At 33.3% G+C, this 24,227-nt stretch overlaps 1 protein-coding gene across 9 annotated transcripts in view; it reads left to right on the top strand.

Annotated features, from left to right (window-relative positions):
- Positions 1-24,227, top strand: part of LOC136848067 (transcription factor SOX-4-like) — a 367,604-nt gene that overhangs the window by 272,516 nt on the left and 70,861 nt on the right. The window contains exon 1 of one of the 9 annotated variants that reach the window (XM_067120233.1): positions 23,324-23,568. The exons of 7 other annotated variants lie outside the window; for them this stretch is intronic. In XM_067120233.1, the coding sequence (XP_066976334.1) occupies positions 23,470-23,568 (99 nt within the window). In that variant the 5' untranslated portion in view covers positions 23,324-23,469. Of the gene's footprint in view, positions 1-23,323; positions 23,569-24,227 lie in introns of those variants that run through there. One more of the 9 variants, XM_067120301.1, reaches the window with a different exon arrangement.

Here is a 24,227-nt window from a genome sequence, read left to right as displayed (position 1 = left end):
ACAATGCTCAGTTGTATCTGGGTCGTCTGAAAGGTGTAGAACCGAAGGCTGGAGATGGATGAAAGAGTTCATGGACTGAGTAAGACTGAGTGTGACATTAGTATAAACTTTAAAAAGTCGGTGGGTATGGACCAGAAATTAAAAAATAAATTAGGTAAAACCTCTTCCTTACTGGTTTACAGACTGCTGTTGTTCTTGGTGACTGGAATGCAAAGGTAGGTAACAGAGGAAAAAATGGTATTGTTATATGTATAGTGTTCCTGGGGTAATTGAAAAGTGGCTTCACTACTGGAAATTCATGGTTTCAAAAGAGGCATATTCAAAAGTATATTTCGGAGAGAGAAAATGATAGTGGAAAAGAATTTGATAGGTTACATGTAAGTACAGAATAGACGGGAAATGTAAACATGAGAAGAGGAACAGGTGGTGGTCTATGTGGTCATTACTTGATTGAAGCAAAGTCATGCTAACTATAAGTTTAAGCTGGAGAGGAAGGAAAGGGTAAAAATGTAACTAAATGTATATAAGACAGTTAAGTTTGGGAAGAACGAAGTAAGATGAGTAAATCTGAGTAAGAGTCAGGTTGGGAAGGTAAATGAAGACAGGAAGAATGAGCAAGAAATGTTAGTTTACACTGCGAAAGAATGGAAGCAGATGTTTTGTGTAGATATCTGAGCATAAATGTACTGGATGATGAGTAGCATAAAATAAAAAGACGAGTCACAGATTAGTGATGCAAGGGCGTTGTTAGTCAAAGACTTGTAGTGTCTTTTGAAGCAAGGTTGAAAGTATGAAGGGACTTTTAAGCAAAGTTTCTGTCGGTGGAAGGCTGGATCAAAGTATCTAGAGATGGTTAAGTTATGTGGAACGAGTGGAGGATGATGGGTCAATGTAAAGTGTATAATTCTGAAGTGTTGGTGGTCAAGGGCAGAGGATTGCTCAGCTGTGTATGTGTTTGAAGTGGTTAATACTGTGGAATTATTCTGCACTAAAATAAGAATGTAGCAGAATTAATGTGCTTTTTTTTTTCAGCCCCCCTCACTGCAATAGGAAATGGCACAGTTCTGATGTATTATATATATAAATATATATATCTGATATATATATACAGTATATATATATATATATATATATATATATATATATATATATATATATATATATAGAGAGAGAGAGAGAGAGAGAGAGAGAGAGAGAGAGAGAGAGAGAGAGAGAGAGAGAGAGAGAAATAAACAACACACAATCACGTGTGGAACAGAAATAAATTTCTGACTCACATCAGGATCGAACCCAGGTCTTTCAATTGAAAGGCAAGGGCGCTGCCCACTAGGCCATACAAGTCATAAAAGAGGTGGAACCTGAGCGCCACTGCACACAAGGAATTACCTGGGCAAGCTAACTGCTTGCATACCAGCTTGTTTTCCCCAGCTTCCCGATTCAGCTTGCCCAAGTAATTCCTTGTGTGCAGTGGCGCTCAGGTTCCAACTTCTTTTATGACTCGTATGGCCTAGTGGGCAGCGCCCTTGCCTTTCAATTGAAAACCTGGGTTCGATCCTGATGTGAGTCAGAATATTATATATATGTATGTATGTATATATCTGTTTGACCTTAAATCACAAAGAAGGTAAAAACGTGATGATTATACAAACAAAGTTACAGCCATGAAGGAAAAGTTAAATAATTGAGATGCATCTGTAACTGTTCATATATATCTGTGTGTATTTGAAAAAAAAATGCAGAATTTCTTTCTCTTTATGGATACTCTTTAAGACCTTAACTCACTGAGGTTATCTTGAAGGAATTTCTCATCGACTCGCATTGCCTAACCTTGTCCGTCACTAATTGTAGGACGACAGTTCTCGGATAGCTTCAGTAAATATTCCTGTCGAATTCAAGTTTTGTCTCTATGACTGAGTGAAAGTCATTGTCATCTCTGATCAAACCCATTTTTCATATACTGTATAATTCCCACTGGGTGTAAATTAGTCCCATATCAAGGGACATTTGTGTTTTAATATTTGAGATTATGAAAAAAATTCACGTGTGAATTAGTGACAAAACTAACGTAAATATCGGACGTTACCAACATAACACTCACCTATCATTGATGAAAATTAGTTCATTTCGATTCTAATTACAGAACCTGAATTCAACAGGAATATGTACAGCATTGTCGAAATCAACTCAAAACTCTCTTAATGGCTGAATGGATGTCACCTTAAAATGGATAGTTTCGAATCCTGGTTAAGGCAGACGCCATTATCATTTATAATTCCTTTAGGGTGTACGTTTTCCTAAGGTGAAATAAATATGATACTTGATGGCTGAACATTTTGGAGCATTATATATATATATATATATATATATATATATATATATATATATATATATATATATATATATATATATATATATATGTGTGTGTGTGTGTGTATAATTATATATATATAAATTATATATATATACTGTATATATATTAATATATATATATGTGTACATATATATACTTTATATACATTATTTATATATATATATATATATATATATATATATATATATGTATATATATATATATATATATATATATATATATATATATATATATATATATATATATATATATATATATATAAGGAAGAGAAAGATAGAAAGAAAGAGATACGCTCTTTCAGAGTAAGCTTTTGTAACTGCCAGCGTGTAAATGTATTTGGAAGCCATCAAGAAATAAGTGACATTTGAAATACTGGTAGTATCCGATGTCCTGACAGATGTGGGTCTCCAAAGTATCAAAATTCATTTACCAGTGAAGTTTGGGTCGCAGTCCTTTTATAGCTAGTTGAAGGTTGCTTAGACGTGTTTTATTTACATTATATTTTATTTCCTTTTTTATTGTACTTGATATCACCTTTTATTTCATTACGTTTTAGCTATTGTCTGAACTCATTATATTTTACTCCTTGTTCTCTTCTTTTTATTCTATTCATGTTATCTTTCTTTTCTCAAATTCTTTCGTATTTCTTTAACATTATATCATTTAATTTACCCTATTTATGTAGCCTTTCAAACTGAGTGTATATTGCTCAGTACTGTTTCGTATTTCATCGCCATTATTTGCACTGATCAAGTCAAGCGGGGTTCGTTTAAAGTAACTGCATGAATAAAATCGACACGGAATGACCTATAATATCACTGATATTTAATTCAGGCTTTATTTGCTGTATAGACAGTTAATCGGGTATTTATAGGTTTGTCATATTGAAATGGGCAATAAACTTTAATATACCTACCAAAAAAACCCTTTTGGACATTATATTTATGGCCGAACTTCCATTTTTTTCAAAAGAGTGTTAAAGATTATTGAATAGAAGCATTCCATGATGTTTCATTTATATCAGTTTATCCTTGTTTGTTTATGAAATACATCCCTGTCTATCTTTTTATTTACCAGGTCTATGAGTTAACTCGTCGTAATCTTCCTTTTGTATTCGGCTTTGAAAATAATAATAATAATAATAATAATACAGGTCATGTTTTCATCCGCTCTGTAATCAACTGGATCAAAAGAGGAATACTTGATTAATAGTAAAGAGTAAAGACACTCATTTAAACTTGCCTCATTATCCATAATGCCGAGGTTTTTAATTTCCTTTTTATTTTTTATTTTTACAAAGTACTTTTTAATTCGTTTCGTTCCCTTTTCCTTATTTCATGGATTGTCATAATTATTTATGCAAAAGTGCTCGACATTGTTTTTCAGAATAAAAAAGGATAAAACCCTGGGAAAACTTAATGTTTAACCTCAGACCTTTAAAGAAAGAATTCATTTCGTTTTACTTAGGATTTAACAGTCTAATTAGCGTGTCGTAATTGTGAAAAATTAGTTTTTCAAAAATCATGGATATCGCACGAAATATGCAGAGCTCAAATAATTATCTGTTATCATAAACAACCCGTAATTGCATCAAGATATAAAACATCGCGAAATCCGACAGCGAGTGAACTTTAGTGTCTCGTACATAATTCATAATCGCGTTAATTCAGATCTTAGATGCGCATCGGCGAATTATATTTGCGACTTGCAGATTCAGTCGTGACTTTTATCCGGATATGATTGGTCAAGGTTAGATGCCTATCCGGGAATAAAAGACTGATTGATTGACTGATACCCCAGGCTGGACTTGCAAAGTAAAGGTCAGTGACAATAAAACGAAAGGGAAAGCGAATTAATGATTATAACGTTGTTCAGTGCCATGTCCTCTTGAACTGCTGTAAGGTGGTTTTGCTATCAGTTACGTTCTGAGGTTCATTTCTGACTGTGAGTCTGTGTGTTATTAGGATTACGCGAAAATTGCTGTCGGATGCTAACGAAATGTAGTTAAAACATTCATAAATAACCTTTCCCAGATTATATCATGATTCCTAGCTATGGGGGATACGAAAAATTTTTCTCCCTAAAAAGACAATACCAAATCTTCATCGAATTTTGCTACAAGGTTACCATCTAAGGGGGAGGGGTCATCAAATGAGATTTCTCAGTAATAATGATTATTAAAATCCTTAAATTCTTTCTCGATATACAGTGTAAAAAACAGATACACATACTGATGGAAGCAACTGTTAATGTGATCATTATCATTCCCACTGCATCTGTTAATATCAGAACCTTGACCCAGGTTATATTTCACTAAATACGTGTGAATTAGATGTGATGAGAATGACTTAACTGTAATAAATAGATCGTTGTTGTGCAGGCTGATGTTTGCAATCAGATTCCCGTTCCTGGATGTTACTATTATGTGTAGCTCTTGTTCAGAGTATAATATCCCATAACAATCCCCCGGTATTGTTTACTTTTAGATATATAATAAAATACAAAGTAAATAACTTGAACAATGACTACATTTGTAAATTCTAAAGACAATTTTCTTTCATAGCACAATTATCACAAACACCTCTTGGAACAACAAGAACATTCATTATCATGCAAACCTTGGGAGTCTGACGCTTCGTAAGAGGTTCCAAATTTCCTTAATGATGTAGGTACAGCCTTCTCATGAAGAAATTCCAAAATGCTTTGTATAAATACAGATGGTTATTCACCAGCCCATCTTATTGAAGGAATAGGGTCCTTGGGGAGGACCTCAGCGCTAGGTCTGGTGATGCTGTTAGCTACAGTTTTACAGTTCCTCATGGCACAGCTCACCCTGCATTGTTTCTTCACCTTGTTGGCCATAGCAAGGGAGGTTATAGTCTCCGTCACTTCCTTAAGGATGCAGCATTTCGAGACAGTGAACTAGATCGCTCTTATACCCAGTAAAAAAAGGGACGAAGGATTGCAGGTAAGGAGACTTCAATTTATGGGAACGAGTTTTGGAAAATGGTCAAAGAATTTCAGGGAACTGGCATCCCAGAGAATGTAGGGTGTTGTGAATACCCAGGTTTGTCAGAACTGATAAACAGGCAATAGATATAGGTGTTGTAGAAGTGATATACAAAATGACGAATAGGCATAATGTGAACAAAAATAAGATGGGGCAGTGCATAGATGCTGCCACAACACTGAATTTGGCTGCGTTTACAATTGTTGGAGCAGGAGCCGGTGAATTAGGCACTTGAATCTTGGAGGATCTAGCTTCCTATTATAGATTTAAAGAATAAATCACTATACAGAAACCTGCTAACCAGGATCTCTCAAACCCATTAACTGTGGGTAGGAGAAATTATAGTTTGCTCAGATTGCCGCATTTTTATTGATTTTATTTGTCTGGTACCTTTTTTATATGTAAATAGCAGATCTTACAAATTGTTCCTTAAAGACACTGAAAAAGCTTAGATAATCAAAGGAAAACAAAAGCCCTCAACAGCCTTTCGTGATGAATTATTATCAAGTTGTATGTCCATTATGACTGCACACAGCATTCTTCATAATTCTTTTGAATTGATTTTATTTGTTGGGGGAAGAGCAGAGCACTGGGCACACATCACCAGGGGCTGTTGTTCAATGCAAGGCTGCCCTTACCAGTGGAGCCAGCTTTGCGTAAGTACCAGTGTCAGCTGAGGGGCAGATGGATTGGCCACCCAACTGCACTAGTGGTGGAATATATGACCTCGGTTAGGCAAATCCAAGAGCACGTATTTTTTTAAGCGTTTCCTTATACCATCCTACCGTCATTCCTATCTTCTGGCACACAAGAATTTAAAGGCACCACAGTAAACTGGCGCCATGTATCACTTTCTTGTGTCGTCTCCATTAGGACAACCGAAATCCTCATCCAGATTTCCCTAGGGCTCCCATGTTCTCTTTGTCCATTTAGTACCCAAATAAGTACATATAACTTTAAAGGACCGTTCATTATCAAGATATCTTTCGGTCACTCTTCTATACTGTTAGCACCTAACTGTCTAATTGTATGACTTTACGCAGTAAAGAAGTTGCTGAGCATAACTCAAACCAAAATGTGCAGATGCTTTGGTAGGAGCTTATACATTGAGGGACTTAGTTAAACTAAATGCTAAAGCTTGGGAACTTGATGTAAATCACCCCAGATAATAAAATTAGTGAAATGTCAACACTGAGAAAGATGGTTAGATAATCTTGTCTCCGAACTGTATCAGCAAGATGGGATTCTAGCTCGCTAAACCATTTAGCATCTAAGTTGGTGAATACAGGCGAAGTTTAGTGCCGAAATCTAATCGAAAAACGAGAATACTTATGAAGAAGTTCTTTTATATATATATATGTTACCAAAGAGTGTTTATTCTAAGGTTGATGGAATCTGATATTAAACGACATTTGTAGCTTTATGTTTGTGATATATATATAATATATATATATATATATATATATATATATATATATATATATATATATATAATATATATATCACAAACATTAAGCTACAAATGTCGTTTAATATTAGATTCACTCAACCTCAGAGTAAACACTCTTTGGTAGCATAACTGAAAAGTCGTCGTTCCCCAACCATTCGGTGGTTCGAGTCCACCGAGTTAGTGATCGTTTATCACTTGTAACTTCCTCTTCGGTGTTTAGTCCGAGGTTGGGTGAATTTGATATTAAACTAAATTTTTAGCTTAATGTTTGTGAGTATAAAAGGATATCTCATGCATGTATATATATATATATATATATATATATATATATATATATATATATATATATATATATATATATATATATATATATATATATATATATATATATATATATATATATATTTATTTACATGTAAATATATATTATGTAAATATATATTATGTATATATACAAATATAGGCTATATATATATATATATATATATATATATATATATATATATATATATATATATATATATATATATATATATATATATATATATATATATATATATATATATATATATATATATATATATATATATATATATATATATATATATATATATATATATATTTTGATTTTGTATGTATGCTTAAACGCATACAAGCACAAAATCGCATATTGCTGCCCTCATGAAAGTCAGGTAAAAAACCAGCGTATTTTCCCATCACTATTGTATATACTTTATGTAAAGGTGACCCCTTTGAATAAAAAATACGCTCTATGATAAGTGAATTTGTTTTATCCGTGTTGAAATGCTATCACTGGGTATTTGTAATCAAAATATTTGGTTAGATATAAATCGAATGAAAACTCGTCGAGTCATCGATCTTGCTGTCATCGACGCTGTTTTTATTAATGACACAAGTTCGCTATATTGATTCGTGCTGGGATTTGCTGTTTCAGCATCATCGGAGGCACGTTGAGAAATGTGTACATTATTTAGCCTCTCCCCGATTCCTATCTCTCTCTCTCTCTCTCTCTCTCTCTCTCTCTCTCTCTCTCTCTCTCTCTCTCTCTCTATATATATATATATATATATATATATATATATATATATATATATATATATATATATATATATATATATATATATATATATATATATATATATATATATATATATATATATATATATATATATATATATATATATATACATATATTTACGAATAATGGTATGGCAGTGAAACTCCACCTAAAAGATTATGTCGATTTTGGGATAAAGCTTCAAAAAAATATATTAACAGAAAGGTAGCAGGATTGAGTCAGATATGATGATGTCTTGGACATGCCCTTCGCACTCTGGGAGAGTGATAGCGTCACCTGGACTCCTGTGGGCACTAGAAAACTTGGAAGACCAAGACCTTCTTGGATGAGGTCTATGAGAAGGGAGACTGGAGATAAGCAGAGATTTGTGGAAGATAAAGCACAGGAAAGGCATTCGTGGAAGAATTTAATAGAAGCTTTTTACGTCTCGCGGCGTTTGAGGCCATAGCAATCCATTGAACCTGTGTTGACTTTACCAGTGAACGAGGTCATATGTGGTGGATCCCAAACGAGGGACAACAGCTTCAGCCCAAAGGCCAACACCGTTTGGAGCCAGCCTATCCAAGGAAAAAGCATATATATATATATATATATATATATATATATATATATATATATATATATATATATATATATATATATATATATATATATATATATATATAAATATATATATAAAATATATATATAAAATATATATATACACATTTATATATATGTAAATATATATATAAATATGTATATATATATATATATATATATATATATATATTTGTGTGTGAGCGATCATATGCATGCAGGCTCTGGTGCACATTTGCAATACGTAAAAATAGCATCAGTAAATGTATGCAACAACATCTGAGAACTAATGAAACACGTATCATATTTCGTTAAGAGAAAATTTTATTTGATCATGTAATGCAAAGAGGTGCCTTAACCTATTTCAATTTAAATCACAATATTATCGAATTATATTTACCAGTAACTGACAGACATGTTTGCCAGATGAAGAATTCATTATCTTGGGTGAAGGAAACCATTTAAAAACCTTTATCGATTATCTTTCGAACTGATTTAGAATTCATTTACTTATGTGACCAAAGATATTCTGACAAAACCATTACATGAGAACTTTTCCAACTACTGCTCTGATTTATTAAAATCGCCGGCTCGGACGAGAGACAGCTTGTACAACAATGATTTAAATTGGCTCAGCTAGGTCTTAAATAGTGATCGATTTTGATGGATTACTTGAATTGCCCTTTAGATACATACGTTATATATATATATATATATATATATATATATATATATATATATATATATATATATATATATATATATATATATATATATATATATATATATATATATACTTAATCAAACTTTCTTCTCTTTCCTCTTTTTCATTCTCTTTCTTCTCTTGTTCTTTTTTTCTTTTTCTGCTGCTCTTTCTTCTTCTCTTTCTGCCTGCATTTTCTCTCTTTCAGCCTGCATCTTCAGCTTAATCAAACTTTCTTCTGCTTCTGTGCATCTAAGCTCTGCCTCTGCATCACTTTTCTCTTTCTTTTGCACTTGCTTATATATAAATTCTGCCTCAGCTGCATTCAACAATTCTTGTGCTTCTCCTAACTTTTCATCTATTTTACCAGAGTCCATCAATGCTTGGATTGCAATACATCTAATTTGTGCCTTAATTATACCATTAGACACATTGCCCTCACATGCCACTGCTAAAACAGTCCACTGTGCCTTAGTCAGGTTGGATATAGATAACTCTTGGATGGCTGAAGCTGGTAAAACTTCTGCACATTGAACAGAGCCATTTTCTCTAAGTTACTCAACTGAATAACTCACAATACAACACAAAAATAATTATGTGGTCACTCTCCCATCAAAAAATCCCTAGCATCACCAGTATAAACCATAAGCCAGAGTGATATTTATATTTTGTTTTGTTCCCAGGTCTGGGCACCAAAATTCTATTGTCACAAAGCATACCAAGTACCTGGTTATTACACAACTAATCACAGAATTAAAAAATTTACCTCACTTCAGCCAGATACTTGAACTCTCATAACAATAAAAATTATGACTGAGTACTCTAAAGGTAACAGTGATCCCGTACAAAGCTCAATCACATGAAAAATCAAACTAAGTTTATCAAAACAAGTGTGAGGTATCAACAATTAAACAAGAAATATACTAGAGTAAAAGGGCATCACTCCATCAAACAACTTTAACTGTTTCCCTGGTCTTAATTCAATTCAGCAAAACTAAAGGAACAAAACATGTTTTCACTTTGCCTTATGCACACAATTAACCCTGTTCACTGGTGGTCAATAAATGAAACATTGTTTTGTAAAAATTTTAAATACAAAAATTTATTTTTAATTTCAGAATTTATAATTAAAATTCACAATCTGAAAAAGTTTACTATTACTTGTAAACAACATAAAAATTTAATTAACCCTTAAGGGACGGATTGAGCCTCAGTGTGAAGTAAAACAGGTTTGGGGAGGTGGACGGAATGAGCTTCAGTGTGAAGCAGAATTACCCACCACCGTTATGGTAATAATGATTCGAAACAAAGGTGCCAATACTTCTGTATGCTATAAATTCACTAATGGCAACTTTTATACAGATGTGAGAGTTAGGCCAGTATCAGTAATGCTTGTGACTTCAAGGACGAAAGTACTGCATCTCGCTCTCTTACATGAGTTTTTTTATAAATTTGCTTGTAAATATACGAAGGGGTTGCTGTTGTTTTTTGTTTTTGTCTTTTACGATAGTATGTCGGTTGTAAATGTAATTTTACAAAGAAAATTGCAAAGAAATATTAGAAAAAGCATGTAAAAGTAAAAAAAAAAGTTACTGAATCTTCCTTCTCGTAAATTTACGTGAATATTTTACGACAAATATGCCAAAAATTTGTTACTGCTTTTATTTCTTATCTGTTTTGATATTGTGTGAGCAGTAATAATAATTTTATAAAATACAATAAATTTATTCATTAGAAAAAACATATATAAGTTGGTAAAATTTACAATTGTCTTGTAAATGAGGCCCCACAAGGGGGTTGTAAATAGTCATTTTCAACTTCTTGTGGAAGGTAGGGAAACTTTTTAGAATTTTTTTATTTATATAATGTGAATGGCCGTGTCATTCTCTTTCCATTGATGTGATTTTTTTTTTATTTTGCCGACCTCAAAGTTTCCCCGGTCTGGGGTGCTACACATTGATAAATTATGCCGTCTCCTAAGAGTTAATTCTTGAGTTAAATTGTTAAACAAAATTAATTCACAAAACTTTAATTTATCAAGAAATTAAGTTAATCAAGCAAAATTTAAACTATCAAGAATTACTCAAGATTTGAAAAGAAAATCTTAGTATATAAAAATTAAATCAAGTATGCAATGTTAAATTATCAAGAAATATTTAAAATGCTAAGTAAATCAATGTTAAATCGCCAACATATAAAATGTGAAAAATCAAGAGATTGCAAACACAAGAACACACAAAAATACGCAAAATATTTTTCAATAATAATTTGACTTAGGCAAAATTTCTCTCAATATACCCTATTATACCATGGTAATAATAAGTAAAATTCACTTTATCTTACACAAGCTTGTGAAAACCTTTGCAAAACAACTTGAAATATTTTAGATTCACAAAACACACTTTTTTGTCAGGCGACGTTATGAAATACACTTTTCCTACGTTCAGATCTCAAAAGCTAAGTTTAATATCAAGGGCCACACAAATATTCTACATTAATAACTTCTCTCTTTTGAAGAAAGAAAGAGAGAGAGGGAACCAACACTAATGGTCTCTGAAATCAGAATGATCAAACTTTAGGGTTCCAGTGGGAAACGAAACAATCAGGCGACGTCAGAACAATATGCAATCAGAGCAACGCAGTCCTACAAAACTCACCTTAATCGATTGAGATACGTGCATTTACTCTCAAAAAGGCATATGCGACTCGAACAGAAAATTGTATGGGATGAAGCTCTTAACGAAACCTCAACACAATCAAAACAGACGGCAACTGGCAGGCCACAACGGCATGCCTTCAAAACAAGATGAAGAACCAAAGTTGGTTTCCAGAACAGTACATGAAACACTGAAATCATTTGTCTTTTCTCATATGAGACAAAGCTTTTACAGACTCGATTACCATTCCTGGGGTAGTTAACTCATTATCCTCGTGACAAAACCAAACCAAAACACAACATACGAAGTCATAAGTACAGAACACTTGTTGCTAGGGGACTAATTCCAAATTGCGCTGTTAAGTTATCTAAATCACTAACTCTTTTGAGATCTGACATTACACTACATATGATATTTCAGCAATTATTACTATTACACATAACACAGAATAAAGAGAATGGTAAATATATCAAAACTATGGGATGATATACACATCACAAGGCAACATCATGAAAATATATATATATATATATATATATATATATATATATATATATATATATATATATATATATATATATATATATATATATATATATGATGTCCAGCATATATCGTACTTTATCCAGTGTTTTATTCCCAGTTGTCTTCCTATGTCCTTTTTCCTGCTTATCTTACTCTCAGTAGGCACAAATTTTAAACTATCCTGTATCATCAATAATTTATTCTCTTCACACGAGCCAGTTCTCTCTTGTCTGTATTGCGTATCAATTTGTATTTTCTGAATTAATGAACTAGCATATTGAGCTGAGGGAACTTTTAGGCTTTCGTCGGGTTTCTTATATGTCTATCTACCTATTTATACTTATTCAAGAGTCAATAGACTGGAGCTGTGACTCGGAAAATTTGTTATATAGTTGCATATTTTAATTATGTCGTAGCTTAATCATATGAAAGTGTGTGTGCTATGATATTATAGGCTCAAGGTAAGGTATCCGGTTAATTCTTGTTAAATGGTTTAGGCGTAATGAAATTTATAATCTGTAAAGTTTTTGATATCGATAATCTTATCGAGAGCGAGACAACATCAGCAACGTATTAATTATAAGTAGTTCACCAAGGTCCATGTAGTACCCAGGTAAAATTTAATATACTTCATGAGAACAAGGTAAGTAAAACGTTAGTTTTATTCCTTTTTTACAAACAGTTTATTTATTAGGAAGCATAAAAGATAAACTTAACTTGAGTGCATATATATAAGTATATATATGCGTGTGTGTATATATATATATATATATATATATATATATATATATATATATATATATATATATATATATATATATATATATATAATATATATATATATAATGTATATATATATATATATATATTATATATACATATATATATAAATGTGCATTATATTAATATTTATATATAGTATATATCTATATACAGTATGTGTGTGTGTGAGTGTGTATATATATATATATATATATATATATATATATATATATATATATATATATATATATATATATATATATATATATATATATATATATATATAATATATATAAATTTATATATATATATATATATATATATATATATATATAAAATAATCATCATTACTTTTTCCAAGCACCAGTTTCACAGCTAAGTCTAAAAAAAGAGTCGCAGTTGGTTTTAATGAAACGTACCGGAATCATTCCGCCTCCCTTGGAAAGTGAACACGATGTCTTGCAAGTGAAGCAAGTGCTCTATAAAATATGTAAGTTTGATTCAATTCTTGCTCAAATGTCCCCATGTAGAATAATAACTTATCGTTTCCCAGAAAGCCATTAACTCTAAACTCCGGTGTTTATAAGAAAAAGAATACGAGGAAATACCACAGGTCAAGGTCTAAGGAAAATGTATCCACAATCCGCGAGTCATCTTCGAGAAACGGAAATTTGTCAACGGTGTAAGGCGATTGTGCCCCCTAATTTTGAGAGACTTAAGTGGTTCAACTATAGGTGAACCATATATGTATGCGCGTGTATTATCTCTCACTTCAGTCATATTATTTTCATTGAGATGAATTAGGTTAAGGGGATGATTTCAGTAACAACAATCAGTGGCATCCTTATCCTACTGCAGTTTGCCAAGACTTGAGAACATGCCAGTTATTCTTGAGACATTCATACAAGGGTGATAATTGTCCTTAAAAAATGAATGAAATTTTCTAGTTTTGCGAAAACTTGGTAACAAATATATTTATATCGCTAGGACAATTATATGTAGTATATACAGTATATATATATGTATATATATATATATATATATATATATATATATATATATATATATATATATATATATATATATATATATATATATATACACACACATATATGCTTAAAAATCACAGTATATGCACGTGACTTCAGTGTATAAGCGAATCCACAGGAAAATGACAGGCAGAAGTTCAGTACCAAGTGCTTTCACGTTTATTAACCTTCTTTATATCTGTGTCTCATTCGTGCCCCGACGATGCGTTAATAAACGTGAAAGCGCTTGGTACCGAACTTCTGCCTGTCATTTTCCGGTGGATTCGCTTATATATATATATATATATATATATATATATATATATATATATATATATATATATATATATATATATATATATATATATATATATATGTGTGTGTGTGTGTGTGTGTGTGTGTGTGCCTGCGTGCGTGCGTGTGTGTGTGTGTGTTTGTGTGTGTGTGCAATAACACTAGAAAAAATTATCTTGTTTATATGAATTCAGAACTTTCTTAGCATTTGCAAACTGAATTTACCTATATACTTTTTTGGGAGGGATATGCAGTTTAGATCGAATATAATTTAGATGCAATGTCTATGTAACAAAAATATAAAGCATTTAAAAACAATAAGTTATTAATAATGATAATATTAGTATCATTTTCACTACTATTACCAACAGGAATTTGGTAATCATACGACAATTACAGTAACCCCGAAAATAAAGTCAGGGGTCGAGTTTGAGAGAGAGAGTTAGAGGCTTTTGTGATTCTAAGGTAGTTCACTATAGCATGTTATAACCTAAAAGCAGTGTTTCTGGTGGAAAATTGTTGGTTTCCTGTCTTCAACTGTTTTGTACGACATTTGAAGGCAAATTTGACGTTGAAAACCGTGGTACGGGTCAAGTTTTGCAGACTAAAATGGAAGAAAAACACAAGTATGAATATTCAGCTATGTAGGGTGAATATCTAAAGCAAAACCGTATGAATTACCGTGGAATTTCTGTTGAAAATAATCACAGATTTCAAAATTGTTTCAATGTTTAAGGTATGGCTGGACAGTAATCAACTTTTTAATGATATGCACTATTGTACCACAAGAAAAATATCCGTGATCTTGTGTCAGTTAACAATATATTTGCAGTATTCAATAAACTATGGCCAGAGGACAAATCTTATCATTTTCTTTCTTCAGAACAAGGTTCTAATGGAGATTATTAACCATAACTTGTTTAGTGTAATGTGAATATTTTTAAGTGGAAAAATCGTCACAAACCTGAATTCATTGTCTTAAAACCACTCATTCGAGATTTGGGCTCATCGTTAGAGAATGGTTTGATATACCATTACAGAAGTTCTGTCCGCTGTTGATTGTCCTGATTCGTAACGCCAAGTTTATCAGCCAGATCATGTAAAGTTTTCTAGTAAAGTAATTTTATTTCTTCCAAAGTAATGTTATTTTTTTTAAGTAAATCTGAAACCTTGGAATATAGATCGAGATCACTCACAGTGAAGTCACGTGGCAAGGTCAGTTAGCGGTCCCTACCAACCAGTATGATTATTGAAGACCCGAAAACTAAGGGAGAATAATAATAATAACAGATCTACGCACGCTCTCCTTTGGTATTGGAAGAATAAAAAGACCTGTAGAATGTTCGTTTTTACACTTCGTTCTGAAAACGTTCGATCCATTGTGTTTTCGGTTTCTGGTTGATCATAGATGAAGTAGACACGAATAATCCCCCCCACCCACCCAGTATTCGCCCGTGTGACTCAACATCCATATGTGACGTAACGTACGTAATATCATCCGCTTTATGGTCTACCCGTGTATTTACGGCTCGAGAAACCGAAGGAAGGAGCTACATTAATCGAAAGTGGTATTGGCAGCAGACATCACGTTAATTCAGTAATGACATGAAAGGTAAGTGGCCGAGACGCATTTAGTGCTCATCCTGAAAGGATCAAAATATATTTTGTGAGACATTAACCAATGCAGCGTTTCCTGATTTGAGTGCAAAACTTTTTTTTATTAGTTTTGTTAAAACCAATGTCGGCATCACTGACTTAGTCTGGTGAAGGTAAGCGTGAATAAATAAATAAGTTAACAAGTCAGTCATTTATTTATGTATGTATTTATTTGTTATTTATTTATTTTTTTAATCTTGAAAGAATGAATGAATGACAAGACCAAATGGGAATTAAAAGGGCGTTGAGAACGTTGTTAAGAGAGCAGTAAGATAGTAACTGCAGCATGGATGAAATGGAGAAAGATACCTACAGTAGGCTGCTGGCAAATAAAATGTCCCATCCGTTGAGAAAGCGAAGGCTTGCGATGGGTACATAAGGCCTGTATTCATGTATTCAGCAGAACCATGGGCACTGACATGGAAAATAGCGGAGAGTTGGAAGGGGTAACCATAGAATGTCAAGATTCAAAACTGCTATACGTGGGAACCAGCAGTATTATGATTAAGGAAGTGGCAAAGAGATATGGTGTCCATATGTTGGAAAATAGAAAGATCTCAAAGACAGATGGTTTGGGCATGGGATGAGAAGGGATTAAGAACTGATGATCAGAAAAGCAGTAGATATGAAAGTAGTATGATAGTGACCTAGAGGATGGCTCACGATATCATGGGAAAGTGGGACATATGGAAATCTTAGACCTTATACCAGTGGAGATGACTCATTTCACTTCTTATTCCATAAAGGGAAAAGCTGACGTAAAAACCTTTATGATGAGTGTTTATTTATTCATATATTTTTTTTATTTTTTTAATGATAGAATTATAAACATAAGAAAAACTGGCGGAATATAAATGATTCCAGGTGAAGCGTGGCATGCTTTTTTTCTTTTTGTGTTTGTTAATGCTAGAAATAGAAAAATGCTCTCTCAAGGAAAATATAGACTTTGGTAGCTAATTTGAGAAACGAACTTGAGTTAAAGTTAATCCTAACTACAGATGAATATACAGACACAAATTACGTCTTCCCGAGTACAAATAAATAAAGCACACGTACGTATGTCAGGTGTATGGAATTAACTGAGGAAGTGTATATCAAGAGCAAGTAGAAGTGTATATGTGCGTGTATGTCATGAGATATTACATAGACCAAGAGCTTATTATGGAACACTTATGGTAGAAATTTTGTGGTAAGTATTCGTCGTATGCGTAGATTTTGACAAAACACTGGAATAAATATTATCGGCTTTGGGTTAAGAGTGTATGGTGTTCAAGAGCTCCAAGGGTATCTAGTTAGGGGTAGACGTAGATCTTGCACCAGGGGATGCTGTATCGTTTGATTTTTAGACCTTTTTGCTGTAAGAGTGATAATGGAAGTTAAGAAGAGTCAGATACTGGCACATGTTTATGAGAAAGTGACAAGGATGTTAGGGGAAGATGAAATGGCTAATATTTATCTGGTGATAGCGTTGCCAGGGAAGAGTAAACAAAAAATGAGACTCGCGTACAAATTTTTAAAAATATCTAGGAAGAGGAAAATGACAGAAAGGCATTAGGATTTTCGTATATTTAATTGAGTCTGGAGTGTCCAGGGAAGCAGTAGTTGGACTGTATACAGAGACTCCCTGGACACAGTCCAACTACTGCTTCCCTGGACACTCCAGGAAGCAGTAGTGTCCAGGGAAGCAGTATTTGGACTGTGTCCAGGGAGTCTCTGTATACAGTCCAACTACTGCTTCCCTGGACACTCCAGGGAAGCAGTAGTTGGACTGTATACAGAGACTCCTGAACAAAGTGTCTTTTAAAAAAGAACTACGATTACCGAATGCGTATGACATGAAAACACAGTTGTGAAATGAATCTTCTGAAACGCAAAGGATATGACATACAAATATGCGGAAGGGAAATAACTGAAATGATGCCTAAGAAAGTAAAGAGATAAAAAGATAAACTACAGCCTGTCAAGCCTGTCAGGTCTAAGAATCAAGTGAAAGATTGATTAGGGCTGTGGCTAGGGAGAGCAAACCCAAGAAAAGATCTGACGGTAGTGAAGCTAAGTTTTAGAAAGAAGAGCCGTTGGCATCCACTCTGGAAAGTTGAGTGGGGAAGTCATTATATCGGTACACAGCACGGTGGAAGAAACAGGCCTATCGCCAGGCACTGTTTTATTGGCTCTGTCAGACATGATCTTTCCTTTTCTAAACGCTCAGCATCCGTAGACATAATACAAATTCTTACCAGGAGTTATTTCATTAGCAGAGTATACGCTTACTATTATTAAATGATTGATACCTCAAAAATAATAATAATAAAAAAACACGAGTACGAAGAAACAAGAGTCGAAACATTTAATTTCATTCAGATTTTGCTCGCTGGTAAATATTACAAATATTTTATAGAAAATTTATGTTCACTTACAAATAATTCTATTGCTGGACAAAAAGAAAAAATGTTCAAACAAACCATCGTTTAGGGGCATAACTGAGACAATGTTAAACGATAATTTTTCAAAATAGGTAGGTCAAAACAGTGGCCTTGTAAGGAATCTTATATTACATAATATTATTAGGGCACATTGATTTCTCATGGATTCTTAAGTTGAGAACCATTTCCTACAAAACCCTTTAAATGCCAGAAATAAAATAAAAACCAAAAATTCTTCTTTCCCTGTGAAGAGATTCCAGCCCAGCTATTTTGCAGGATAATCCTTTAACATTGTCTGTGTTGCTCCTAAAAGATGGTTGTGTGATTTCTTTTTCTGCTTGTCGCACAATAGAATTATTTATAAGTGAACATAAATTTTCTTGAAAATACTTGTAATATTCACCAGCGACGAATATTTGAATGAAGTTTAAAAAGTTTCGAGTCTTGATAAACGTATTTGTTTTTATATTGAAGAAAAGGAGAACTTCAAAGTACATAACCTATATTTCAAAAATTCGAGTGAAAATTGCATCTAAGAAATATTAGATCAAAATTATATATAGTAATCAGTGGTTTGTTGTTTATATAGTAATATATATATATTTATATATATATTTATATATATATATATATATATATATATATATATATATATATATATATATATATATATATATATATATATATATATATATATATATATATATATATATATATATGGATCTCAGAATAAAAGTTGTGAGAGAGAAGATGAGAGCTGAATGGTGGAAGAGGATATGAGGAGGCCAATTAAAAAGTTGAAAAGCAGAGACAGCTGGTGTCGGTGGAACTACGAGTGGGATGCTTCAATATTGGTGATTGTGTGCTTAATGACTGGCCCAGGTTTGTAAGGTATGCTGGATGAGGGAAAGGTTCCAAAGGAATGGGGTAGAGGTAACTGTAAAAATGATGGGTGCATAACATTACTTAACATGTTAAGGAAAAGTTATACTAAGATTTTTTGAAAAAGACCAGTGATAGAAGGATTGATAGGAGAAGAACATTCTGGGTTTAGACAAGGAGTGTGTGTAGCTCAAGAATTTGTTACGAAAATTATAGGAGAAGTGTGAGATTAACGTATAAAAGCGTAATGTTCGATACATGAACAGAAAAACCTTAAGACAGAAATGATAGAGAGAGAGAGAGGCATTGTGGAGGGAGTTGAGGATGTATGGCTCAAAAGACAAGTTATTGAGAGTTATTAAAAGTTTTTATGTTAGCAGCAAGGCATTGTTAGAGTGTGAAGATGGGAGAGCTGTTGATTTGGTATAAAAGTGGCCCTGAGTCAACGATGTGTTATGTCCCTTTGATTGTTTAATATCTTCAAAGATGGAGAGATGCGAGAAGTCAGAATAAGGGCAGGAGGTGTAAGTGCAAAGTTGTAGGATAAGAAAATAAGGCCTAAATGTTAACGATAGTAAGGTCGTAAATGGAAGCAAGAGTAAGGTTTGTGATAAATGGAATCGTGTAAAATGGAGCAGTGAATGTTTTTAATGGAAGATGGAAGAATGAGAGCAGCTCACTCCAACAGGTAGTATTTTTTACCTCATTTTAGGTACATAAAGACATCTGGCTATGCGAGTGCCAATAAGAGGTATTTTAATAATTTCTTGCGTGTAAATTGCATGAGTAGGTTAATGATCGAAATAACCAAGAAATATTGTTGTTTATGAGGCTGGCCAGGGCCTTGGGGAGGTGAATTGAACAACTGGCATGATAGCAATGGTAATGTGGTTTTCTTTCCAAAATACTCTACATATTTATAATTTTTTTTTTCTTAAGCATCCAAATAATTATAGCAGCTCAGTGCTTGAGCACTTAAGGGACTATTTAGCTAAACAACTTATCAAGCAAAAGTTTAAAATCCCATTCAGTTCCAGCCATCCTTAGTGTTGACGAAATACGTATAGCAAAAAAGGCTAACCTAGGCATACAATTTTTATCATTGTTGGGCACTGGAACGATAATTGGATAGAATGACTGAATAAATGTTACAATAAAAAAACGCTAATTGCGAGTGGAATGGAATGAACGTGTGCTTAAAAGAAGGCCAGTAAAATAAAATACCTGGCGAATCAGTAGTATAGGCCTAGTTTCATTGGTCCATACATCATGTTTTATTGGTCAGCAATATTAAAGGTTATTTTTCAGTTTACGGACGTAGATGTTACTTTGGTATCATAATAAAGTGGCTTTTATATACATGCAATGAAACTGTACATAGAATAAAGTTTGAATGATGAGCAAATCTTGTGATCTGAACAGATTTTGAGCATAGGTCTATGTGTGGTCTGGGCTATACTTATGAGATAAATCATAATTACTGAAAGCCCATCGTTCGTTTGTGTTTGATCTAAGTAGATTGTCTGATACAATCTCGTCTTGCGTGTGCCTGTGTTGGTGTATTATGAAAACAAATCGACGAGTTTATGATTTATATCAGAAGGTGTGAGGTTTCTTTGTCTAAAATATTCTAATACGTTATTGGAGAAATAATTTGATATCGATCACAATAAGCCACCGATATCGGAAACGTTGATTGTCAGCCAATCACGTGTTTCCCATGCGCAGGTGCCACATCTTCATCCGTGATTAGACAGATGAAATAAAACTAACTATGCCAATGAGCCCATTGTGAAGGTGTGTAAGGTATCTAATGTTGTGGGGAAGCCAGCCACTGCTATAGGAAACTGCTTGAATGTAATATATATATATATATATATATATATATATAGCCTTTGCTGGTCCTTTCAGAAGTTAAGAGGGCATTGTGGTTATATATATATAAATATATATATATATATATATATATATTATATATATATATATATATATATATATATTATATATATATATGTGTGTGTGTGTGTGTGTGTATGAACGTGTTGCCTAAACACGCGTGACTTTTGCATACTCATAAATATTAAGCCTCAAATATCGTTTTGTAAATCACTCACTATACTGGGGAATTTTAACCAAAAGAGCATCATCTGCCCCTGACCATAATTCTTAGGCCTTTGATTTAGATACAGTGATAGACAGTGGACTTGACCATTCGGTCATCTGTTACAGTATATATATATATATATATATATATATATATATATATATATATATATATATATATATATATATATATATATATATATATATATATATATATATATAAGCTATTACGCACATGACAACAAACACCACGATTAACAAACAGGTGGCCAATCGTAACATCTCCGCAACTGTAACGATATGAATAATACATTCAACCCTGAAACCGTTTCGGTGGTCAGCTGTAACTAAGCAACACTGCGGGAAACTTTGTCCTACATACTCTCTCGCTCTTTCTTCGCGTAATGTATTGCTACAATCAAACGTTACATTCGTCCTGAAGATACCGATCTTTTTCCTTAGTTTCAGCGACATTGACGCAGCCAGACGTTCAGTGATAACGAACGCTCTTAGCTGGCTGTGCCACGAACGAAAAAAAAAACAAAGAGAAAAATAGAAGTAGGGTGATTTTCTTTTAATCAGATAGTTGGTTAAGCGACTCACTCTCCCTCTCGCCTTATAACGAGGTTGCCACGTATCGATTTTTTACGCGATCTACTTGAGGTTGTTATCGTGTTCTCCGGACCATTTCATCCCCTTCTTGGTGTGCCCTTTCTTCCTCTTTGCTTTCTTATTTCCTTCCTCACTCTGCATCTCGGCGTCATAAACATCTCATTCTCTTCGAGTCGCTTGCCAACTTGACACCCAGACGTCCTGGGATCTAACTTAGCGGGCAAGTTTGTTCATCAGTTGATCTCGAGAGTTCCTAACTCGTAATACACATAGAAGGCATTCACACCCCTGCCAAAGTATACACTTCTAGGGGATATATGGCGACAGATGCATTATCGTCATTTACAACTAACAACTACTCTCTCTCTCTCTCTCTCTCTCTCTCTCTCTCTCTCTCTCTCTCTCTCTCTCTTACAAGAGATGTTAGTTATACTGTTCTAAAACTGCACAGTTTTAGTAGTAATAATTCATGTTTATTAATGTAAGAGAAAATCATTAAACCTAGTTCAACTGATTCGTTCACACATAACTGTTTTCAGTGCTCGATTCAGTGTTTAATATGTTCCAATTCCTCTCCATACTGTATTTTCATTCAACCAATTTGCTGTTGGATTTAGCTGTCCCATTTGTAAATAGGTTTAATTTTACGAAATCGCTCTAGATTAAACTCGTGAGCGATGATCGTGGACAGGTTTGGAGAGGAGAGTGGCCTTGACACATGAACTCTTCTCCTGAGGAAAACCTCACCATCTTTTAATAACCGAAATGTCGTGTAATCACGATAAAATCGTTAGCCTGCGAACAACCGAAATTTTCTGAAATGGCCAAATCCTTCCATCGCTCAACCGTATTCCAACTCTGCAACAGGCAAGGCTTGTTTGTATGTTGTGTTTGATATAATAAAATCAACAATCTTCACACGATATTGATGCCAGAATCACCATACAGTTATTTCTCTCACTGTTCTGTTATTTACTCTGCGTCTCCTTATGTGTTCAGCAGTAGATTAAAGATTAAATATTATATGAAAGCTGCATAATTATGTAATATAAGAAATAATAGTGTGTAATTTAGTGGGGGAAAAAAGCGAAAAACTTCGTCCCCATAAAGAGAGAGCTGGCAGCTGCGTTGGCTGGCCCAGGCGAGGCTATATAAACGCGAGGCACGGCTCGCGGGATAGGTAGACGGATAAATGAGTGTTATGAGTGTAGGTGTACGCAGCTGCTGCTTTCTCAGGTTTTAGGACTTGAGGACGATACATTTAGTGCTTTAATAGACGTTAAATTTATTATTTTTATTTTTTTTTGTGATCAAAATGTTACCACAAAGTGTGACGACCACATCTCAGGGAGTAATATTTGGATCTCAACTCGTCCAAGCAAACTCCAGAACCCCTTACAGCGATGCTACACAGGTAGGTAATAAGTGCTTTTAATGCAAGCATTTCCTTTATTATTTTATTTGTTTTCCTTTCGTCGTAGTTATTTGCGTAAATTACTTGTGGAAAGAATAGCTGTTTACTATTTCACGGCAAGTCGAGGAAGTTAATAATTACAGGTGATCGTAGTGGAAAAAGTTAAAGTCCCAAAATTTACATGTAATGAAATTAATTTTAAAAGTGTGGGAGTCATTAGTTGGGGAAATAGTTTGCCGCGCTTTATAATTAACAGGACGTTACCTGTTTGCCAAGTTACCTTCCAAATAAGTTTTTTCGGAGAATTTTGTTAACTTTGTGTGAGGGAGATAAAAATGAAGTTTGAAGTCGTGTCGGGAGTTGTGAAAAAGACTCGAACGTTACCTTGAAATAATTTTGTATGAAGAGGACTAATATTCATTTTTGATAAACTTGTACAGTTTTAATGCTGAGTGAATTCTTAAGGAATTTTGATGTTTTAATTGCGATGCCAGTTATATTTTGCCACTTGTCAATCATGTTTTACCCATATTCTTATCCTTGTAGTAGTATCCGATGCTGAACTTTTTTTTGTGCGTTGCATTTTCCGTGGTCGTTGGGGCATTTTTATAGTTCTGTTGCTTTTCAAGTTTTCTTCTTATTTTTGAACTCTGTCATTA

This window comes from Macrobrachium rosenbergii, chromosome 2, assembly GCF_040412425.1.
Source record: "Macrobrachium rosenbergii isolate ZJJX-2024 chromosome 2, ASM4041242v1, whole genome shotgun sequence".
In the NCBI taxonomy this organism is placed as follows: Eukaryota; Metazoa; Arthropoda; class Malacostraca; order Decapoda; family Palaemonidae; genus Macrobrachium; species Macrobrachium rosenbergii.
The sequence above is the reverse complement of the archived record's forward strand: the minus strand, read 5'-3'. Positions and strand labels throughout refer to the sequence as shown.